The 20263-nt window shown below is 54.5% G+C and overlaps 1 protein-coding gene across 2 annotated transcripts in view; it reads right to left on the bottom strand.

Moving 5' to 3' along the window:
* The window catches only part of MID2 (midline 2), a 62155-nt gene that overhangs the window by 3203 nt on the left and 38689 nt on the right, over positions 1-20263 (bottom strand). For both annotated transcript variants that reach the window (XM_074551256.1, XM_074551257.1), the window contains exons 3-9: positions 16300-16395; positions 12407-12514; positions 10157-10305; positions 9600-9727; positions 8477-8620; positions 4914-5075; positions 91-298 (exon numbers count right to left, since the gene is read on the bottom strand). In XM_074551256.1, the coding sequence (XP_074407357.1) occupies positions 91-298; positions 4914-5075; positions 8477-8620; positions 9600-9727; positions 10157-10305; positions 12407-12514; positions 16300-16395 (995 nt within the window). The remainder of the gene's footprint in view (positions 1-90; positions 299-4913; positions 5076-8476; positions 8621-9599; positions 9728-10156; positions 10306-12406; positions 12515-16299; positions 16396-20263) is intronic.

The raw sequence follows: 20263 nt of genomic DNA, 5'->3' as shown, positions 1-20263 counted from the left end.
AGCCCATCTGCTGTGAAAGGGCACAGGGTGAGCATCTCTGGCAAAGGCTGGAGCGGGAAAGCATCCCCCCTCACACAGGTGGTGCCTTACCAGGTGGAGGATCCCACCACCACCTCCCAGTAGTGGCAGCCGCTGTCGATGAAGATGTTGCCGGCCGCGCCGTAGCAGCCTGTCCCGCTGAACCGCTCTGGCGTGTGGCTCTTCTTCAAGGAACTCTCGTCCTTCTCCATCTGCAGCCCATCATTGGAGATCTTCAGCTTCTTGTGAGCCATCTTGGGGTCCAGCTTGAATGGCTGACCTGTGGGGAGGAGACACAAGGATTAGGATTTGTGTTATTAGCATCATGGTGCAGGAATGCGGCTTCTTCACACCCCGTGTTCTCAGCTTTGCATATTTAATGGTGGTTTGCTTGGGTGTTTTCCCCAAAACCAGACCAGATCTGGGTGACGTCCCAGAGCTTCAACCAGACTCCTTTTTTGTTCATGATTTCCTTCTGGAAGTCCTCAGTCTATCCCTAGATTTGCAAACAAAATCCCAAGATGCTACAAAGAAGTAAATTGAGTTCAGATGGGTTTTGCTGCTATGGTTTCATGTGAGATGCAGTAAAGTGCACACAGGCACCAGAAAGCATTTCCATAGGGATTCACCTGCTTCAGGACAAAGCAAGTGACAGCTGCAGAGAACACCCCAAGTTCTACCAATATTTTCAGCCTCATGTTTTGGTACCCAGCTCAGGGCATGACTAGCTGTGTCCTCCTTCACGCTCTCATTTTTGGCTGCAGGCACAGAGACCCAGCAAGAAGAAACAATGACACCACCATGTCAATGGGGTCCTGAGCCTGGGCTGGCGACCCCCAGAACAGCCTGAAAACCCCGGAAAGCCAGAAAACACACAAGGAGAACCCCAGGACACCTGGGAATGTCTGCAAAGAGCTGCAAAATCAGCGACCATTGCAGCTGCAGAGCGGAGCTCATCTGTGCCGTGCTCTGTAACCTGATGGTAGCTCGTGCTGGTTTTCCTTGGAGCCCAATTTGCTGAATAATTGAGTTGAGAAGCCTGAAAGTAAAACTGTAAATTGGGAGTGACCTGCCCCCTCCTTCTTCTGGCTGCTCTGATCTTTCTGCTGTATCTTTTCCTGGCAGTAATGCAAAGAGACAAGCTCTGAGGAAGTGAGGTATAAAAATACTTGGCTCCATCAGGACAGAGACACTCACAGCTCTGTTTCCGAAGGCAACCTCTTGCTAAGGTCAGTGTGAAGAAGTGGAGCCCAGCCCTTATCACTGGTTTGTGCTAGCATGTCCTGGAGCAAGTGCTTGAGCTGCATGCACTGGCAGCGAGCGTGAGGGGCAGTCTTGGAGTGGTCAGAGGGTATTTCAGAGAACACAGCCAGGCGCCTGCTACCCTTCCCAAAATATCACTCTGGCACTGGGAAAAAATATAGACTTCACAGAGGTCATAACAGTCCCAGCCTCAACCCCTCAGCATGGGAGCTGCCAAAGGAAGGGGGGTTCTGACTGCAGCCTTCACTCCCTGCTCCCCCAGCACCAGCAACCTCTGTGCCTCCCAGTCACTGTTCTCCAGCCCTGCCCTGCAGAGAGCGAGGCTTGCAATGAATCCTCTCATCATTGATGATTCCTCTCATCATTAACGTTTCCTCTCATCATTAACATGTAGCTCCTGGGCTGGTTGCTCAGATTACCTTTATCCCACAAATTCAGCTTGCTGGGATATTCCTGATAGCCTTTTGCTGTCATCCCTGCATGAGGCTCGGGAGCTGTGGGGAAGCAGCTGCCTTCAGGGCTGGACACAGCCGGCTGCACCCCTGGAGCATTTATCAGCTGGATTAGCCCTCCCTTCCCAGCAGAGCCAGAGTGAGCAGAGCAGAGGAAATCCTGTCTGGCACTGGGTGTGAGGGAGCAAAGAGGAGGCAGCCAGGAACATGGTCAAGGTCAGTGGAATGCGGGGATGGGGCCAGGCAGAGGGAGGTGTGTGCTGGAGCTCCATCCCCACCCTGCAGGACCCCAGACCTGCTCCCTCCCAGGGCTCCTGCACCCATCTCAGTGAGCTTGGGACGCTCCAGTCACCTACCCAGAGGCACAGCAAGGACAGGCTGCCTGCTGCTTTACATAACAGCTACAGAAATAACTGGAATGGGATCCCCAGGAGCAGGAGACACCATCCAACATCAGCCAAATCCAGGCCCAGCAGCCCAGCCCTGCCCAGGGGGGGTCAGTGCAGGGGTGCCACTGGTGCCCTGCAGCACAGCAGCTCCTCTGAGCCCCACTCCTCTGGCGGCAGAGAGGCTGGACAGCTGGTGACAGCGTTTGGCTGAGAATGTGTGGAGAGAAAGGAGGGATGGATATGAACTCTGCACCCAAGGATGCTGCAGGCACCCACCACGTTCTGCCCAGAGAGCAAAGCAAGCAGCAGGGACACAGGAACACAAAGGCAGCTCTTCCTGCACTCTGTGCCTCCTCTCTGCCTGCAGTGGCAGTGTCCCAACACCCACCAGCCATCTAAGATGTCACATGTGGGGCACAGGACACCCACAGTGCACAGCTGCCAGCACCATCCTATCCTCCCTGAAGACATCACCTTCAGCAAAGAAAGAAACAAAGATGCTGAGTCATCAAGTCATAGGAAAGCCATAAATACATCTAAATTTTCCGATTCCCTGCTGGGAAGTTTTTGCACGGATCATCCTGTCCTTAAAAACACCTGCACTAACATGATTCAGTCAGTAATAGTGACCTTGCAGCCCATTGCTCAGGCATGAAACCCACTCCTGACATCTCATATAGGATGGGGATGGAGCCATCCTGTAGCACATTAAGGTCTTGCCAAGATATGCAGAAATCAGGAAAAGCCAGAATTGTGAGGGAAAATAAGGCCAGGATGCAGTGGCCAAGGCAAAGGCTGTAAAACCCATTTCCCTGCACTTTATTTATGGCAGAGCTGGGCCTGTCCCGGCATTCCAGCACTTTCAGCTACTTTTGGCCACTTGCTCCTAAATAAGTCCTGCTCAGGCTCAGCCTCAGCAGAAGATGGTCTCTCTGACACCACACCAACCCTGTCCTCCCAAGCTGCTCTGTTCAGGGATGCAGATTTAGTGCCAGCGCTGACAGCGCTGATGCTGCGGAAATCGATGTGTCCTGACACTGACCTTCTGGCCATGGAGAGATCTCTCCAGACATCCCTTCAGGAACAGAACAGGCTGTGAAATATGTTAATGGGCCATTTCTGTGTTGAGCTGCTGACACTTCCACCGAGGTTACAGTGGGAAAGCATGGGTGTGATATCCTCTGGATATTGTCCTCTACAAAAGGAGAAGCCCTGGTCCCAAATAGCAGCAGAAGGAAAAGCCATTGGGGGCATGCTGGGGCTGCAGCACAGGGCAGCAGCACCACCAGACACCCAAAGGAGCCCTTGTCACCTGAGGATGGCCACAGAAGGAGAAAAATCAATATATATGGCTAAATCAAACTTTCAGGAATTCAGAAGTTTCCATAAAAACAGATGGCAAAGGAACACCAAACTGGTGGCAGAGAGGGATGTGCCCATCAATGCCACATGCCTCTCCTGCCCAACAGCTGTGGGAAGCAAGGTCCTTGTGGAAGGGGCTTTAGCACCCCCACAACCACACATAACCTGTGCAGTGTCTCAGGTGGGGCTGCTCCAGGTTTCAAGCATGCAGAAGCTGCTGCAGACACATCCCTGCAGCAAGGGGGGCTCAGCACCTGGCAGGACTCTGATTGAAGCCAGCCCACCCCCAAGCAGGAGCCCTCAGAGCTGTGCTGGCAGCTCGGTGGCTGGCACTGGGTTAGATCCCAGGGAGCAGAGCCTGTGCTGTGGGAGCTGCCACCGCGGGCACCCGCCCCTGCTCCCAGCTTCCCAGGCCACCCATCCCTCACTCCCAGAGCCAGGGAAGCACTGAGAAACAGCAGCTGCAGGAGGGATAAATTTTTAATGAACAGGCAGATTGGGTTGGAGTTTGCTCTTCAGCAGCTCCCTCAGCTCCACTGCCTCAGTGTTGTTTTATTCAGTTTAATGTCGCGCAAAGAAAAGGAGGAGATAGAGGTGATAAATCATCATGAAAGCCTTGCTCAGGCAGAAGCAACTGTTGGGAGAGGGACAGATGGGAGGGCTGTGCTCACCAGGACCTCAAAGAGACATGCAAGCACTGGGACGGCATGAGCACAGGGCAGGCAGCCTGGAGAGACAACTTATTCCTCTCCCAACATCTCACACTGTCCCTCCCGTGTCACCCTTCAGGCCATGGATGCCACTGCTTCTGCTGTCTTTGCTGTCTTTCGGTGGAAAAAGGTTTCCTACCACAAACCCTGGAGCTCTGTCTGTGCCAGCACAGACAGGTCTAGCTCCACTGCTGTCAAAGCTCAGCCCTCCCTAAACATATTTAACCTTCCTTGGCATCCCCAGGGCACTGGAAAGAAAAATCTTCTGCTTTGTGTGTGGCTGCAAAGTCCTCATCCACCACCATGGACACACTTTTCAATCTTACGGCTTTCCAAACCACAACCCTCTGCAGGCTAAGCCACACACAAGAACACAGTTGCTCTGTGACCCCTTGCATCAGCCCCAAAAAGCCCAGGGGTGTAAAGCCACCAGAAGAATGGACCATTATGACCTAAGACTCCAGGGATGGGTGCTGACTGGAGCAGAGGGCTGATGGGAGCCCCTGGCACCACATGGGGTATCAGGAGACCATCCCTGAGGTAGGGAAGGAACAGAAGCACCAAGGGAGATGGGCACTCCAGTGACTGAACAACAGTGTTTCCATCCCACTGCCAGCCACTGCCTGCTCACCGGGAGCCCCCAGCCATACCCAGGTACCCCCGTGCCCTGGAAACTCTCCTCCCCACGTGGCACAGCCAGCTGAGTGCCTGGCACCTACTGTTGGTCTTGAGGCGGGCAGGCTCGCTGTTCCTGCTGCCTGCCTGGTTGATGGCCTTCACCAGGAAGATGTAGCGGGTGCCACTCTGCAGCCCGTGCACTGTGTAGTGGTTCTGCTTGATGTTGGGGACGATCATCCAGCTGTCCATGGAGTTGTAGAGACCTGCAGAGCAGGAGAGGGGCAGAGATTTATTCCCAGGGAAGGACAGAATACAAAGCTTTTGTGCTGCTAATGCAGAGCTCATGACCATGTGTCCCTCGGAAGGATTTACCACCTGCCTGGGAGTTCAGAGTGGCAGGGAAATTTCCAGAGATGATAAATCCCAGCAACACAGAATCTCTTCCATTATCACACAAAGGCAGGAGCAGGGCTGCAGCGCTGGCATCTTGGGATGCTGCCATGGGAAGTGATGGGGAAAGGGTGCAGACAAAGGGAAATGCAGCCAGCAGCACCTTCCAGCCAGGGCAGCTGGCAGACGAAGCTGTTGGTGCCTGGGAGGGAGTGATGGCCACCATCCTCCCACCACCACCCCACCATCACTGTGTCCCACAGGACACCTCCCTCCTGCTCAGTATGCAATTCCAGCAGCAGAAAGGGATGCATTTGCACTCAAATCAATGTGTTTGAAACTTAATCTTGCTCCTGCCCAGTCTGCAGTGCTCCAGCGTGGGAAGTAATAATCCATGGCTAAGAGAAGCTGATGCTTGGCTCCCTGAATAGACTGATCTGCAGAGTGGTTCAAAGAAAATGAGGTCCCAGTGAAGGGATCCAGACACTTGGAAGCCATTCAGCAGGCTGAACTCTTTCTGGGAATGGGAAGGAATGAAGAATCCAAGACCATGGGGGTGCCAAACTGACTGCTACAGTGATTTGCAGTGTCAGAGCTACAGGCCCTGGCATGTGCGGAAATGTAGTGCTGTACCTCAGCTGGGGTGGCACAGTGCTCCAGGAAAGGGGAAAAGCCTTACACACTGCTATAGGCTGCTCCTGCCATCGGCATCACTGGGATGAGGATCACCTGCAGCTGGCACGAGCACCTGAGTAGCTGAACTGGGGGACAAAGATGCTCTAGGGCTCAGGGGAAACCAGGAGAGCTATCACAGCACAGGGGCAGGGCTTTATGCCAAAAGGAATAAGGAAGCGTGGAAGAAGTAGCTGGAGGCTTCCTAGATCTGGTGAGAGGTGAGGAGTGCATTGTGAATTTGGGGTGACTGGAGAAGGGGTTTCAACACGTGCAGGGCTGGGAGGCAGGAGCTGGGAATGCTCCACACCTTTTTTGCAAAGCTTCCAATTCATTTATCTTCAGTGGTTGGCTCAGCCGCAGGACAAGGGCAGGCTGCAGTCCCTGTCATCCTGAATTTGGTTTGGGATACGCATGGGAATGGCTGAGGGGCACAGAGGAGTGTGATGTAAGTAGAAAATAAAGCAGATGTGATCCTGATTGCAGCCTGCACGCGGAGCTGCTCCCGTTGGAGCGCAGCTTCCAGCCCGGCCCGCTCGGTGTCACCTTCCTGCAGGAAGGGCCAGCTGGGGATGCTCCATCAGGAAGAACAAGGTGGCTAAGATATGACAACGAGAAGGACTTGACCTTCCAAGCAGGTTTCTTCTAAAACAACCTCAAAGAGCTTGGCCTTGAAGACTCAACTTGCTCCTACCCTTGCCAAAGCTTTAAAAAATCCCTTTTATTGTAGCATTCATCCTCCACAAAAATGTCTGGCTCTTGCCAAACTCTTGGCTTTGATGGAAGTGTGAAGGGGATGGGTTCCACAGGCCAACTCTGCACACCTTGGAAAGGTATTTCCTCTCCTGGTCAGGGTCCCAGGCCCTGTTCAGTGTTCCAGTGTCTTTTCACATGAGTTCAGCCAGGGCTCACACAGTCCCATGACCCAAACTGTGCTATTGCAAGAGACAGTAACTTATTAATTTTCTTCTCAGGGATTTAACTCGTGTTTTCTTCACTCGTCCTACAAAGAGCAACCTGGAGGTTGCTGGCTGGCCAAGGAGGACACTTCTGACATGTGACCCTCTGGGCTCTACTCCAGCACTGCCCTCACTGTTCCTCACCCTCATGGTCTCCACAGCTCCTCCTTTCCCAATGCCTGTGCCCCACCTGCCAGAGGTGGGCAGGTGACTCATTCCCAAGTCCCTTGGTGTATGGGACTCCAAGCCACATGTGTCCAAAGTGGCATGTGGGAAAAGGTGAGAGTGGATCCTTCCCTGGCATCGTCCCAGGCAAGGGCACAAGCTGCAGCAGGGGAAATCCTGAGGGGAAAAGGGCAAAATCCTCCTAGGGTGAGGAAGCACTGGATGCTCTACCCCTGAACAGTCCTTCTTCCTCAAGGAGCAAGCCCTGAGCAACCTGTCAGCCCAAACTGCACAGAGCTAGCACAGGGACCTTCAGACATCCCTCCCTACCAAAACCACATGGTGACACCAGCAAGCCCCCATCCTGTCCACAGCTGGAAGTGCAGGGGACATGGGGCTGGTGGCCAGCCAAGAGCAGAGCCAGAGAGGTGGCTGAGCTCTCCAGGCTTCCAGAGGACAAAGTGCTGGAGACAATGTGCTCTAGCTGGGAAGGAGAGGAGAGCCAAGCAGGGCGGGTCTGGCTGCGGCAGCACCGGCACCCAACAGCCACCATGGAAGGGAAATGCATCATCTTCTTTTCCAAAACAAGGACAAAAGCTGGGCCAGGGCTGGGGAAGTGAGATCCAGCTTGGAAAGTCACAGGGAGCTTTCTCTGTCAGCTTCCTGCACAGTTCAGAGTGCACTGCACAGCCTTCCGTGACACCGTGCTGCCGGTGCCAACGCCCTCCAGCCAGGGGGACAGACTGACAGCAGCCCAAACAGCCGCTCTGAGGGCCCTGGTCAGCACTTCTCACAACGGCAAGTGCTGCTAGGAAAACCCAGAATAAAACCTTCTCACAAGCCACAGACCATCAGTGATTCCGGCCTCAGCCCTCAAATCAAATCCCATTCCTGTGAGACAAATCTGTGGTGCTTTGGAAAAACAACCAGGCATGGCAGTAATTTTCATGAAAAATTACCTGGAAATATGCGTCAGAGCTGTTCCAGAGGGTTTATAAACCACCATAGTTATCAGCCACGGAGCAGCCAGCGCTGCCCTGCGTACGACCCCAGGTATCCATGGATCTGGGAGATGTGAGATGGACAGGAGCCTCCTATGTTCCTGAGGCTTCACCAAGCTGGGGCTGATGACACCAAGTGCAGACCAGAGCACCTCAGGGATGGCCCCCCAACATGAGGAGGTGTCTATTGCTCTGATCCACTAGGCCTTGGTAGATCCTTTGCTGCTGTTTCCTCCATAAATACCCAGCCTTTAAAACCACTGATGAAACTGAGAACCTTTTCCTTACAGAATCCTAGAACGCTCTGGGTTGGAAGGGACCCAAAAGCTCATCCAGTGACACCCCCTGCCAGGGGCAGGGACACCCTCAACGATCCCAGGCTGCTCCTGCCTGGCCTCAGACACTTCCAGGGATGGAGCAGCTGGAGATTGTGTGGGCAGCATGGCACTCCTTGCTGCAGGGAAGTGAGTGACTTACTGATGAAGTTGGCCTGGCCGGTGAAGATGGTGTACTGGAGCTCGTAGGAGCTGACGCTGAACTCATCCTCTGACATCCAGTGCACGGTGATGGTGTCGTGGGAGGCTGTGCAGAGCTCCTCACGCACTGACGGCGGGTTCGGCGCTGTGGGATGGCACACACCACAGACTTCGGTCAGTCTGGCCTTCCCTTCCTTAAAAACCCAGGCCTTCTCCACTCATGCTAAGACTGAGATGGGCTTGTGGCAGTAGTACTCTCAACACCAAAACCTCTCTCATTTAATCTGTTGTTGTGCTTCCCACTGAACTGAACCTTTTAGTTTAACAAGGCATCCAGAGGTCAGAGCACAGGGTTTTCACTGCTGCTTCATCAGGTCTGACACCCCCACCCTGAAACAGGCTGAGAACCCACTTCCAAATCCACTTATTTCCCTGCCCTGGTTGTGAAGTAAGTATTTCATCCCATAACTGATCTGGACATGCTTGTGCTAATCTTTCACTGAAAGCTGATCTGCCTCATGATGATAAAATCGGATTTGGGTGAGTGAAGATGTCCTTGCCCCCTGGAGCTCTCATCCCTCCAGTGCTGCAGCACAGGCTGATCCAGCAGCTGTTGCTGCTCCCAGACCCCCGAGGGCAGCCATCAGTCTGTGCTGGGGCATCAGGGCAGCCCTGAGGGGCCCACTGAGGTCCCACCCAGAAGGGTTCATAATTTAGAAGCAAGTGACCCAGAAAAAGGGCAGAAAAATGGAAATGTTAAAGCACAGAGTGCCATAGAAGTACAATAATTAGTTAATTCATCATTCCTCTCCTGTAATCCTTATGAACCCTCATATAATCCTTATCCTTCTTGCATCCTTATGGACATCAGCCTCCCCCACCAGGTCATGGAGACCATAATTTTTAAGCTTTCTGGTCTTTTCCATGGGTCCTCCAGGAACAGCAGGGTGAAACAGGAGGATGGGGACCTATCACTGTCCTGGGGACAGCACAGGCCCTGCTCTGCCACAGATGACCTGGTGCTTTTTACTGGTTAAGCCTAAAATAGATCTGCCAGCCCTTGGCGGAGCACAGGGCAGGAGACTGAGGGGAAGATACGGAGTGGAGCACACCTGAGCACTCACCTGTTAGATAATCCAGCCCCTCCAGCAGCTTCTTCTCTCTGGAAAAATCTAAAGCAAAGTTTTCAAAGGCATCATTAAAATTGATATCTGGTATCAGGACTTGCGAGGATGCAGTTGCCATGGCGACCCTGGAAGGAAAGAAGAGACCATCAGTATGCAACAGGGTGCATGAGGGAGGCACAGGGATGGGGACAGCCTCACTGTGCCTCACCTGCTGTCAGGAAAAGAGCTTGCACCTACAGACCACTGCCCCTACCCAGGAGGGTGGCCTAGCCTGGGGACAGGCTCCCTGAGAGTGGGAGGGCTCCACCCCTGGGGTTTACAGCTTTGATTGGCCCCTGAACTCCCTCTGGAGTAGCATTTCCACCACTTTCCTACCCCAGGGAAGGGGACATGCTTCCACAGAATTGCTAGGACCTGCCATGCAGCCCGGTCCTTTGAGGGCAGCAGGGATGGCAGGGGATCTCCAGGGAAGTGACTGGAGGGGACTTGGGTCACCTCTGGGCAGGGACCCACAACGGGGCCAGCTCCAGCAGCAGGTCCCGAGCCCAGCCCACCTCTCGGCCACATTCCTGGCCGTCTGCAGGAAGCGGGCGTGGTCGTTCTCCTTCAGGATGTGCTCGGCCTGGTTGATGAGGACGGTGGAGCGCTCCAGGCACTGCCGGCAGTTGGCGACCTGCTGGGCCAGCTTCCGCAGCTTCATCACCTGCCGGGGCAGAGGGCACAGGGCTCAGCATCCTGAGAGGCACAGAGGGAACCCTGGGCCAGCAGCTGCTCACGGCGAGCAAGGAGCACTGGAAGGGCACGGGAATGTCCCAATGGCTCTGGAGAGAGACCTCAGCAAAGCACTTTCCATGCTGGATTTTGCTGGGGGTGGGAAAGCCCCAGGGCACAGCCTGTGCTTGCTCTGAGGGTCCCACATGTGCTGGACCCTGGAGAAGAATGCATCCTCCTCCACTCCTCCCATGCAAATACAGTGTCCCCCCATGCCAGCCCAGGAGAGCAGGCTGCCGTGAGACCCCTGCCAGTCACTCAGCACAAGGCAAGGGAACCTCAGGAACAGGGGAAGTGTCTACAGAGCTGATGGAAGAGATCACATTCACAAGTGCTGAACTCAACTGCCGGGTGACCAAGTTATGAGGGAATCTGCATATTCTCCCCCTCCCTTCTCCCAGGCTCCAGACATGTGTTGGGCCATTTGTCAGGCAAAGCAGGGCAGAACAAATGGAAAACCAAATGGCAATCCATCAGGAAAGCAGAATTCCTCGCTCCTCAACTGGAGGAATTCTGAACCAGCCACAGCCTCTAGAGGTTACTCCTTTCTCCACAGCTTCTGCGGAGGGTTTGGGCCCAGCTGCTAATTGTATGAAAACAACATCTTGGAGCTTCCAGGTCTTTCTGAGCATGGCTGGAACTGGACAGCAGAGTCTGGAAGAGTCAAGGAAGAGGGTGGGAAGAGCAAGCAGACAGACAGATGGACCGGCAGACGGCACCGTTACATGAAATATGTTCCCTGGAGTGCTTGGGGTAGAAGCAGGATTTCAAAGCTCCCTCTGCTGCCAGTGTGTCCTGGAGCTGTGCCGGGGGCTCTTCTGCCTACACACATGGTGGAACCTGCTCCCAGCTGCCTGGCAGCATCTGGATTTGGGGCTTGGCCATGGGTACCGTGGTGGGGCCCCAGTGCACACCCAAGCTCACTGAGAACAGCAGTGGGGTCATGCAAGCTCTCCTGGGCACCCTCAGAGTTACAGCCCTCCACCCCTCTTGCTGCTGCATGTGGAGAGCCAAGAAGGTGAGGCTGATGTCTGAAACACCAACAGCTGTACAGCTGCAGAGCCAGCTGAGGGTTGTTGGGACTGGAGAAAGGGCCCCAGGGAGGTAGGGCAGCACTGTCCTGGGACAAAAATCCTTGCTGTGGTTCCTGGCAATAAGCACAACACAGCACAGGAGCGAGATGAAGCAGTGGCATGGACTGTAGAGGAATCAAGACCACAAAAGACCCCTGAAGCCTCTGACCCATTTCCAGAAACGTCTGGAAGAATGGACTGTGCATGAGAACTGACTGGCAGAGAAGGTGAGAACTCCCAGGGAAGGCAAAACTTACCTATAAAAAGGTCCCCCCTGTAAGCACAGGCAGTGCCCCCAGGACCCTGACCCATTTGTCATTCCTTTCAACCATGAAGATCTATGAATCTTGGGTCCCTTCCCCTGTGGAGTGGGATGTTACACATAGAAACCACTGGGAAACACCTGGAACCACTGGAGGAAAGGTCCAACACTCCCACAAAGATGAGGGTGAGAAGCAGCTCGCCCTCAGCTGTGCTGCAATGCAGAGCATGCAGCCTCTGCTCTCACTGCAGCACTGGACTATGGTCCTTCAATATTAATTCCACATTATTCTATTCAAACCACCGTGGTGAAGAGCCCTGAGGAAGCTGTCTGGAGTGATCCAAGCCTCTGCACCAACTTGTCACGCTAACCAACGCACAGCTCCTCCTCCAGGCAGCACATGCTTTGTCCTTGGCAGAGGAGCCCTGGGGCAGCAGCAGTGACGGACACCTGGACATGGGGTGGCACGGAGGGCAGCACCAGGGGACACCTGGAGCTTGGACAAGGAGATGCACGGGTGCTGCTCAAAGCAAACCCCTCATGGCAATGGACCACGCGCTGCTGCAGCCCCTCTGCCCGAGGCTGGCACGTCCCAGCGCCACTGCCTGCGGGATGCTGCTCCCAGACAGGAGGGGAAGACCCTGTACCCCCACAGGAGGGGACCTGTGGCCAGGGACACATGAGCTGGGACCCCTCACCTTCGTCTCCTTGATCTTGACGGCGATGACCTGCTTGCGCTGGCGGATGATCTCCATCAGCTCATCACACTCCTCCATCAGCTTGGCCTCGTGCATGGCTGTGTTCACCTGGCCGGGAACAGCAGCACACAGGTGTTGGGAGGGACACACAGGCGTTGGGAGGGACACACAGGCATTGGGAGGGACACACAGCAGGCTCTCATGGCTGTGCTCACAGCGGCGCACACACAGAGTGCAGTGGGGGCACAAGCAGAGGTTCCAGTCCTCTGCCTCCAGGGAAGAGCAGTATCCATGGGAGGATGGACAGGACAGGACAGGGGGAAATGCACTTCATGGAAGAGGAATCTAGCCCTAGCATTGCATTCAAGCACACTACAGGACAGAAATCAGTTTTCCTCATTTTATACTCCCAAATCCCTCTGAAACAAGGCAGCCTAGAGTGAACCACATTTTTGCTACAGGATCTTTTTTTAAACCTGGCCAGCAGATTATGCAACACTGGAGTGGGAGACAGCTGATGGTCTGCAAAGAGAGCTCCGCTGAGGAAAAACAGTGGAAAATCTTCCCAATCTGCTACATGTGGAGGGGGGTGGGGAACAGCCCCAGGCTTTGGAGCCTGCAGCAAGCTGCTGTGACAGAGCTGCTGTGGCACTGCTGCTGTGGCAGAGCTGCTGTGGCATTGCTGCTGTGGCACTGCTGCTGTGGCATTGCTGCTGTGGCAGAGCTGCTGTGGCACTGCTGCTGTGGCACTGCTGCTGTGGCACATCTCTTGTGGCACTGCTGCTGTGGTACTGTTGCTGTGGCATTGCTGCTGTGGCAGAGCTGCTGTGGCACTGCTGCTGTGGCACATCTCTTGTGGCACTGCTGCTGTGGTACTGTTGCTGTGGCATTGCTGCTGTGGCACTGCTGCTGTGGCACTGCTGCTGTGGCATTGCTGCTGTGGCAGAGCTGGAAGCACCCTTGTCCCTCAAAGCTGTGTGCCCACAGGGATGGCTGTCACCCCAACTTCCCAGGAGCACAAACCTGAAGCTCCTCTTTCAGCTTCTGGGACACATGAGGGTGAGGGAATTTGAGGCTGAAGGCTGTGCACAGCACGGGGCAAGAAAGAAATGGTGGGCCAAGGGACAGGAGGGGAGATTGGGGCACCTCAGCTTGGCCCTGGGTCCATCCCTCCAACCAGCTGCTGTCCAACAGTCCAGCTCAGGCCTGGAGTGCTCCCCTTCCAGGATGGCTACAGGACAGTGTAAATCTGTAGGCATCCACAGCCTGCCCAGGGCAAGAAACCTCCCCTCAATTATGTTGATGTTTGGGGGGGCTGAAGGCAGGTGAAGTTTCAAAGGACACCAGAGGCCCTTTCCCAGTTGCCTTCTACCAAAACAGGAGCATTTTAGAGGCTGGGTTCCCTCAAAGGGCCAGCAGAGCATGGAGGGGATTCTGCAGACCAGGACTGCTCCACTGGCAAAGTCCTGCCTCAAAAACACCTGGACAGTGGCCCCAGCACTCTGTATGGGTGAACCAGCTCCCAGGTGAATGCCGGGTTTGGGGTGAACACTCAGCAGGTGCTATGGCTGCAGGAAAGCTGGGCAGCTTTTAGTTGTGAAAAGGGAGAGAAAAAATATTTCACCCACCCAAGTGCTGGGGGAAAATGTGCTAGGGACAACAGTCCTGGAATAAACCAGCTCTGTCCTGCACCTCCTGGGAATGAGAAGCAGCATCTCAGCCCACAGCCTGACTCACAGGCAGGCAAGCCTCCTCCTGGCAGCTGGGGATGGAGCAGAGGACCCATCCCACCTCCACAGCCCTCAAGAGGATTTTGGCTGTGCAGCAGCAGTGCCCTGGGGACAGCAGGAGCTCCCACTGAGGCTGCTGTGACACAGTCCCACAGCACACCTGCAGCTTCTGCTCTCCCCACAGTGGGACATTGGGCTGGTACTATCCCTGGTTTACAAACTCAGCTTCTCTGGAGCATTGTTATCTGCCCTCCTTGGTCCACATTTCCACCACTTCCAGAGGATTTGGTCATTCCAACCTCTCTCAGTACAGCTCCCCATGCACCAGAGTCACTCTGAGGGGCAGCACAGGCTCAGGGGACACTTGCAGTGCCCTTCTCTGGGGTTCTTCTCTCTGCCCTTCTCAGCCCTGTCCCTCAAGGTGTTGGTGGCACCATTCTCTGGATGTGCCATGAAATTTACACTGGATATTTCTGGGGGACAGAGTACATGGGAATTGCATGTGCCTGCCTGTGTGCCATGTCTGCAAATATCTCAGAAGCAATATTCCCTGGAATCAGATTGATGGAGAGCACAGATATTTTCTGCTTCACAGTTTACTGTGCTCTCTGCAAAGGGGCCTCCAAGGGCCTGGCTGTGCATTCAACAGAGCTGAGAAATGTTATTTCAACTGTTATTTTAAGCAGAGCGTCTGACAAGGCTGAAAACTCACAAACTCTGACAAAAATGACAGCTTAGCGCTCTCAGACTCTGAGGATCAGACAGAAATACCAAATATCTTTCACTTTATCCTATGTCAGGTCATTAAGACATTGGAGCTGAATTCAAAGGAATCCAGGACATCCAGCCACATCCCTGCTCCATCTCTGGTGGGTTCTCAGAGCCAAAGCATGGCCCATCAGAGCAGCAAGGGCTGCTGACTGCCACCAGAGCTCTGCAAGGGCATCCTGGCTCCTTCTCTCTCTGCCAAACATCCCTGCCATCTGCATTCCCAGATCAGCCCAAGCCCACTGAGCCCTGGGGAAGAGGAAGCCCAGGAGAGACCATTCCAACAAAGCCATTCCCACTGCAGAGTGATGCACAGGCAGGGAAAGCAGGACAACATCAGTGACACAGCAGGCCAGCAGTGCTGCAGAGCCAAGTGGGATTTTTCTGCTCCTTAATTTGGCTGGAAGTTCAGAGCATCTCAGCCCCCTCCTCCTTCTCTCTGCACGTTGTGTGAGAGGCTGCCAGCTGCTGGCGGCACACTGGGCCCTGCTGGCACTCACAGAAAGGGCTCCTGCACTCACTTCCTCTTGCCAGATCATCAGCACATTATGGAGGGAGTGAAGAACAAAGTGCTGATGCTGCCTGCAGAAACCACAGGGCCTGAAGCATCTTCAGGGCCCCAAACCCCAGCTGCTCTGAGGTTCAGGTGGTGAAGGACAAGCTGCAGCTCCGTAGGCAAAGGCATCATAGATGCTCTGCTGTGGGCACATGGCTCCACCCTGCACAGGAGCATCCCTGCATCCTGCTGCAGCATGCTGGGGCAACATCCCCACATCCCACCATGGCACTCCTGCATCCTGCTGGGCCCATGGGATGGCTTGGGGGAGTGCAGGGGAGGCACAGGACTTGCACACCCTGCAAGGCCTGGGGTGCTCTGGGTGAAGTAAACAATTGTTGTGTTCTCTCAGGCACTGGCAAACTCCCCCTGAATCCATGGCAGCAGCCTGGGGTTCAGTCCTGAGGGAAGCTGGTGGTTCAAGGAATTGCTGCATGCTCGGTGTCACCCAGCTGAGACCTCTTTGCAGGATCAGTGTCACCCAGCTGATGAGCCCTGTTACAAGCTCTGTGTCACTTGGCTGAGCCCTGTTTTCACACTCAGTTTCACTCAGTCTTCCACCAAAAGCAGCTGCTGCCCCCAGCACAGAGCAGCAGGCAGGTCCTGCTGCCTGGAGCCAGCTCAGTAGCCCATGTCTCCTCTCAGTGGCTCCCAATCATGACAACTCCTTCAGACCCCTGGGAACCATCCCTGTGTCCTCCACTGCTTGGGACTACCCCCCACACTCACCTCTGCTTGCAGGGAAGCCCCAGGAAAGGACTCTGGGGTGATCCATGCATTGCTCCCCTGGAGCTGGGAGCTGCCCTGGGCACCTCCCCAGCCCCCCTGGTCTCACCCACCTCCACTTGCTGGCAGATCTGTATCAGCTTGGCCATCTGGTTTTCCAGCTCGCTGTTGCGTTTAACCAGGTTGGTGAGATTTGTCTCCAGGGTTTGCTGCAGGTCCAGAAATGGGAGAAAGAGGAAAAACAGAGATCAGCAAAGCTGGAGCATCCCCAGTCCCCTGCCAACAGCTGAGACCCTCTGCCACCAAGCACACTGCTTGAGGGAGGGACACTGGAATAACCTTGGGCAAAGGCCCTGGGGCTCCTGGGCAGCTCTGGCCCGTGCCAGGGGCTGTGCCACACGAGAGACACCAAGCCCAGCACTGCGGTGACCCTGAGCTGTCACCAGCTGGACAGTACAGCATGGGTGCCTGCCCTTTGCCAATCCTTTGGAGAGCAAATTTTGACTATTTTCATCACCAATTTTGTTCTGCACAGGGTGAGGGAGATGAACAAAAGCCTGACGAGCCACGGGAGAGGGATGTCTTCCCTGCCAACCACTTCAGCTGGAGCTACAATGGCACAGGCAGGGAGAGCTCAGCTGCACTGTGCTGGCTTTCATTCCCCGGCCACGCTGCCCTTTGCTCACCAGAGCAGACCTCCGCCAGCAGATCACAGCCACTGGATCTGGGCCAGAAGATTACGAGCAGTGGATCATGGCTGGTGGATCCCAGCCAGCAGCTCTTGACCAGGCAGTCATGACCAGTGGCCCATGGCCAGCAGATCTCTGCCAGCAGATCATGAGAGGACGGGGATGCAGGGCCTGCTCTGGGGCCCACTGCTCTGGGAGAAGGAGGGCATCCAGTGAAGCACCCATGAAGACCCCATTTGAGGGGATATTGATACCTGTGGCCATGGGGGGAACACAGGTTTCTGGGTGTTAACAATTCCAGAGACACAGCATTGCCAGTTCCACGTGCTCTGCTAACGGGAATGCTTTACAACAAAGCACTCCCTACTTGTTGCAGCGCTTGTCAGGAAATGATATCCTATTAATATTTTAAACTCCAGGGCTGGAAGAGGGTCCCTGAGGTGGTTCATTCATCTGCAGGTAGGAACTGCAGTCTGAGGCTTTCATCTGACTCCAGCAGGCCCATAAACACGGCCCCTCTCTGTACACGTGGGTAACTGGGGGCTACTGAGCCAGGAGAACTTGAATTACAGGCACAGAGCACAGGCAGAGCACTCATTCCTGGAAAACCACCGGCTCCTAAAATATCCCAAGCTCATTTGCAACCCTGAAAATTGCTGGCCAAGGGCAAGCAAGGCAGAATGCAGGAACAGGCTGGAGAAATGGAATAAAACCCAGAGAGCCTTGGTTATGCTATAAGGGTTTGCAGAGTGGGGCTGTACGGATAATGGAAAAGCCAGATGCTCCCACCCCTCTCTCCTCATAACCCAATATTATAAACATCATTTCACTACAGCAACGAATATTTCACTTGCTAATTACCTCCCTCATCACCAGTGTGGCTGCACTGAGGTTGCAGCTTTGAACTCGCACCGATCTGCTTTAATCTTCCAGGCTGTGATGGAGGGCAGGGCGGGGGGCTGGGGTACAGCTTTGAAGCACGCGTGCCCACACCCCATTTGCAGCATCCCAAGTTTTCTAGGGGATGGCATCACTCCTCTCATCCACAAACACACACAAAGCCTGTCCCTGAGCACCAAGCCCTTCATCACACATCCTCTGTGCAATGCTGAGGCAATCAGAGGTGCTGTACTGGTGTCAGCCATGGTTCCACAGCTCTTTGCTGCTCCCCTGCCCCTCAGTGCACCCACAGACCCTCACTGCCAACCCTTCTGCATCCCAGGAAAACATAGATGGAATGTTTCCATCTGTTTGATGTGCTGAAATTAATAAAATGGGCTTGAAGCCTGGATCACACCAGCTGGTTATTTTGTAGGTGTATATAAATTGCAGCAATTACAGGGGTTGGGTTTTAATTGCTTTATAAAATGCCCGTCATTTCCACCAACCTCCACCTTCTCTCCTGAAATACAAATAGGTGATTTCTCTACAACAGGGGAGACAAGTGAGAAAAAGTGATAACAAGGCCTTGAGCAGGAGTCACTGGTGCTGAGTGGGGAGGAGGGCCTGGGTCAGCAGGGACAGCAGCAGCAGAGAGGGAAGTGCCCAGGCACCCTGGGACAGGGCTGAGCCTCCCCCATGCTGAGTGTCAGGGACCCACAGAATCAAACCCTGCCACAACTCCAGCAGAGCAGCTCAGCACCTGCACCCCCTCACCTCCCAGTCACCAGATACACAATAAATGCTTATTTACACTGTCCACCAGAGGAGAGTAATCACACAGCACTGACCTGCAAGTACCAATGCTCATGTTCCTTCAGTTATGGGCACAATGCGACACAACTCTTTTTCCTCCAAATACCAAACAAGCGGTTGAACTAAACTAAAGATTTATTTCTCTGTTTGAAGAATCCATCAAGGCTGCGGGCTCAAGACCACTTCAGGAAGTATGAATACGTGGTGTCCTCCTGGTCCCTGTGCAAACACAACCTTGCCTGTGCCTGGCCACAGCTGCCCTCCATGGCCAGTCCCCAGCCCATGCCCCAGTCTGGCAGCTCGGTCACTCTGAGAAATGCTGTCAGCCTCGTGGCTTTAACCAGCAGAGAGATGGAATAGAGCAGGCTCTGAGCCCCAAACAGGTGGCCAAAGAACAGGCTCCCCACATGTCACACAGACCTGAGGGGACTCCAAGCCCCCAGGGGTTTGGGCCATGCAAGCCTCAGATCTCCTCCAGTGCCATGAACTTGCGGGTGTGGGATGGGAGGACCTGGAGAACCCTGGAGCTGGGGAAAGCCCTGGGAATGCAGGGGTGGTGGGTATCTGCTCCATCCCTCAGCACTGCTCTGAGGGGTGAGAGATTCAGCCTGGCACAATGGCAGGGAGGGTGTCCTTTGGCTCTGCCTAACCCCAGAGAGGTTTCTGCATTTATCTTCACGGGAAGGCAGCCAAAACTGGAGAGTGATACTTCCAGTGATTTACTCAGGGCTTTTCTCATTGCCCCTGTTCATCTATAATCACTTCCAGTAATGGAGGCGAATCCCTGCCCCAGTCCTCCTGCGCACCACAAACACGTATCATGCGTGCATCCACAAACCCACGTGCAGGCACACAGGACCAAGTCAAACCCAGCTCAAAATGCATGCCAAAGTGTCAGGAAAACCAGTTCCTGGAAGGCACCAGCATTCCCCAGCCTCACCTGGACAGGGCAGGGAATGATCCCGTCGGGATCGCTGCCATGCTCAGGATGCACAGTAAAGCCCTCGGGGCTGAGGATGTGCTGCCAGGTCCCAGCATGGAGCACAATTCCTGCTGGCTGTCCTCTGACTTGTTTTGGAGCAGCACAGGGAAGCCAGACATCACCAGGACATTGCCCAGGGCATCAGGAGTCTGCCATGGAGCTCCGGAGGCAGTTGCTCATTTTTTTAAAACCACAACGTTGTTGATAGCATGAGACAGCTGTAATCGCACTGGAGCTGCGGGAACCTCCACCCATGTCCCCTCTCCTGGAGCTCTGCACTGAGCTGCTGCCCCAGGCACCCACTGTGGGGACAATGGAACTGATGTGGTTTGTCTCGGGAATGCTGGCACAGCTTTCTGGGAAGCAGCAGCTGGACAGGGTGATCTGCAGGTAGCTCCCACCAGGGTCATTCCAACCCCATCTGCTCTGGGGGGATTCTGGAGCAGGACAGTGACAGTGGGGTTGGTACAGCATCCTCTCACTCCACTGGCAGCTGGAGGAGAGGATGCTGTACCAACTAAAATCACAGAAGTTTGGAAGGGACCATAAAGCTCATATCATAGAACCCCTTGCCATGAGCAGGGACATCTTCCACTATCCCAGAGTGCTCCAAGCTCTGTCCCACCTGGCCTTACACACTGCCAAGGCATTGAGAGCACTGCACAGATCAGGCTCCTCTCAGTGGCCCCAGCAGGGCCAGAGCCTGGCACT

Source organism: Zonotrichia albicollis, chromosome 14 (assembly GCF_047830755.1).
Source record: "Zonotrichia albicollis isolate bZonAlb1 chromosome 14, bZonAlb1.hap1, whole genome shotgun sequence".
Taxonomy (NCBI): Eukaryota; Metazoa; Chordata; class Aves; order Passeriformes; family Passerellidae; genus Zonotrichia; species Zonotrichia albicollis.
Note: the sequence above shows the minus strand (reverse complement) of the source record. Positions and strands in the feature narration are given on the sequence as shown.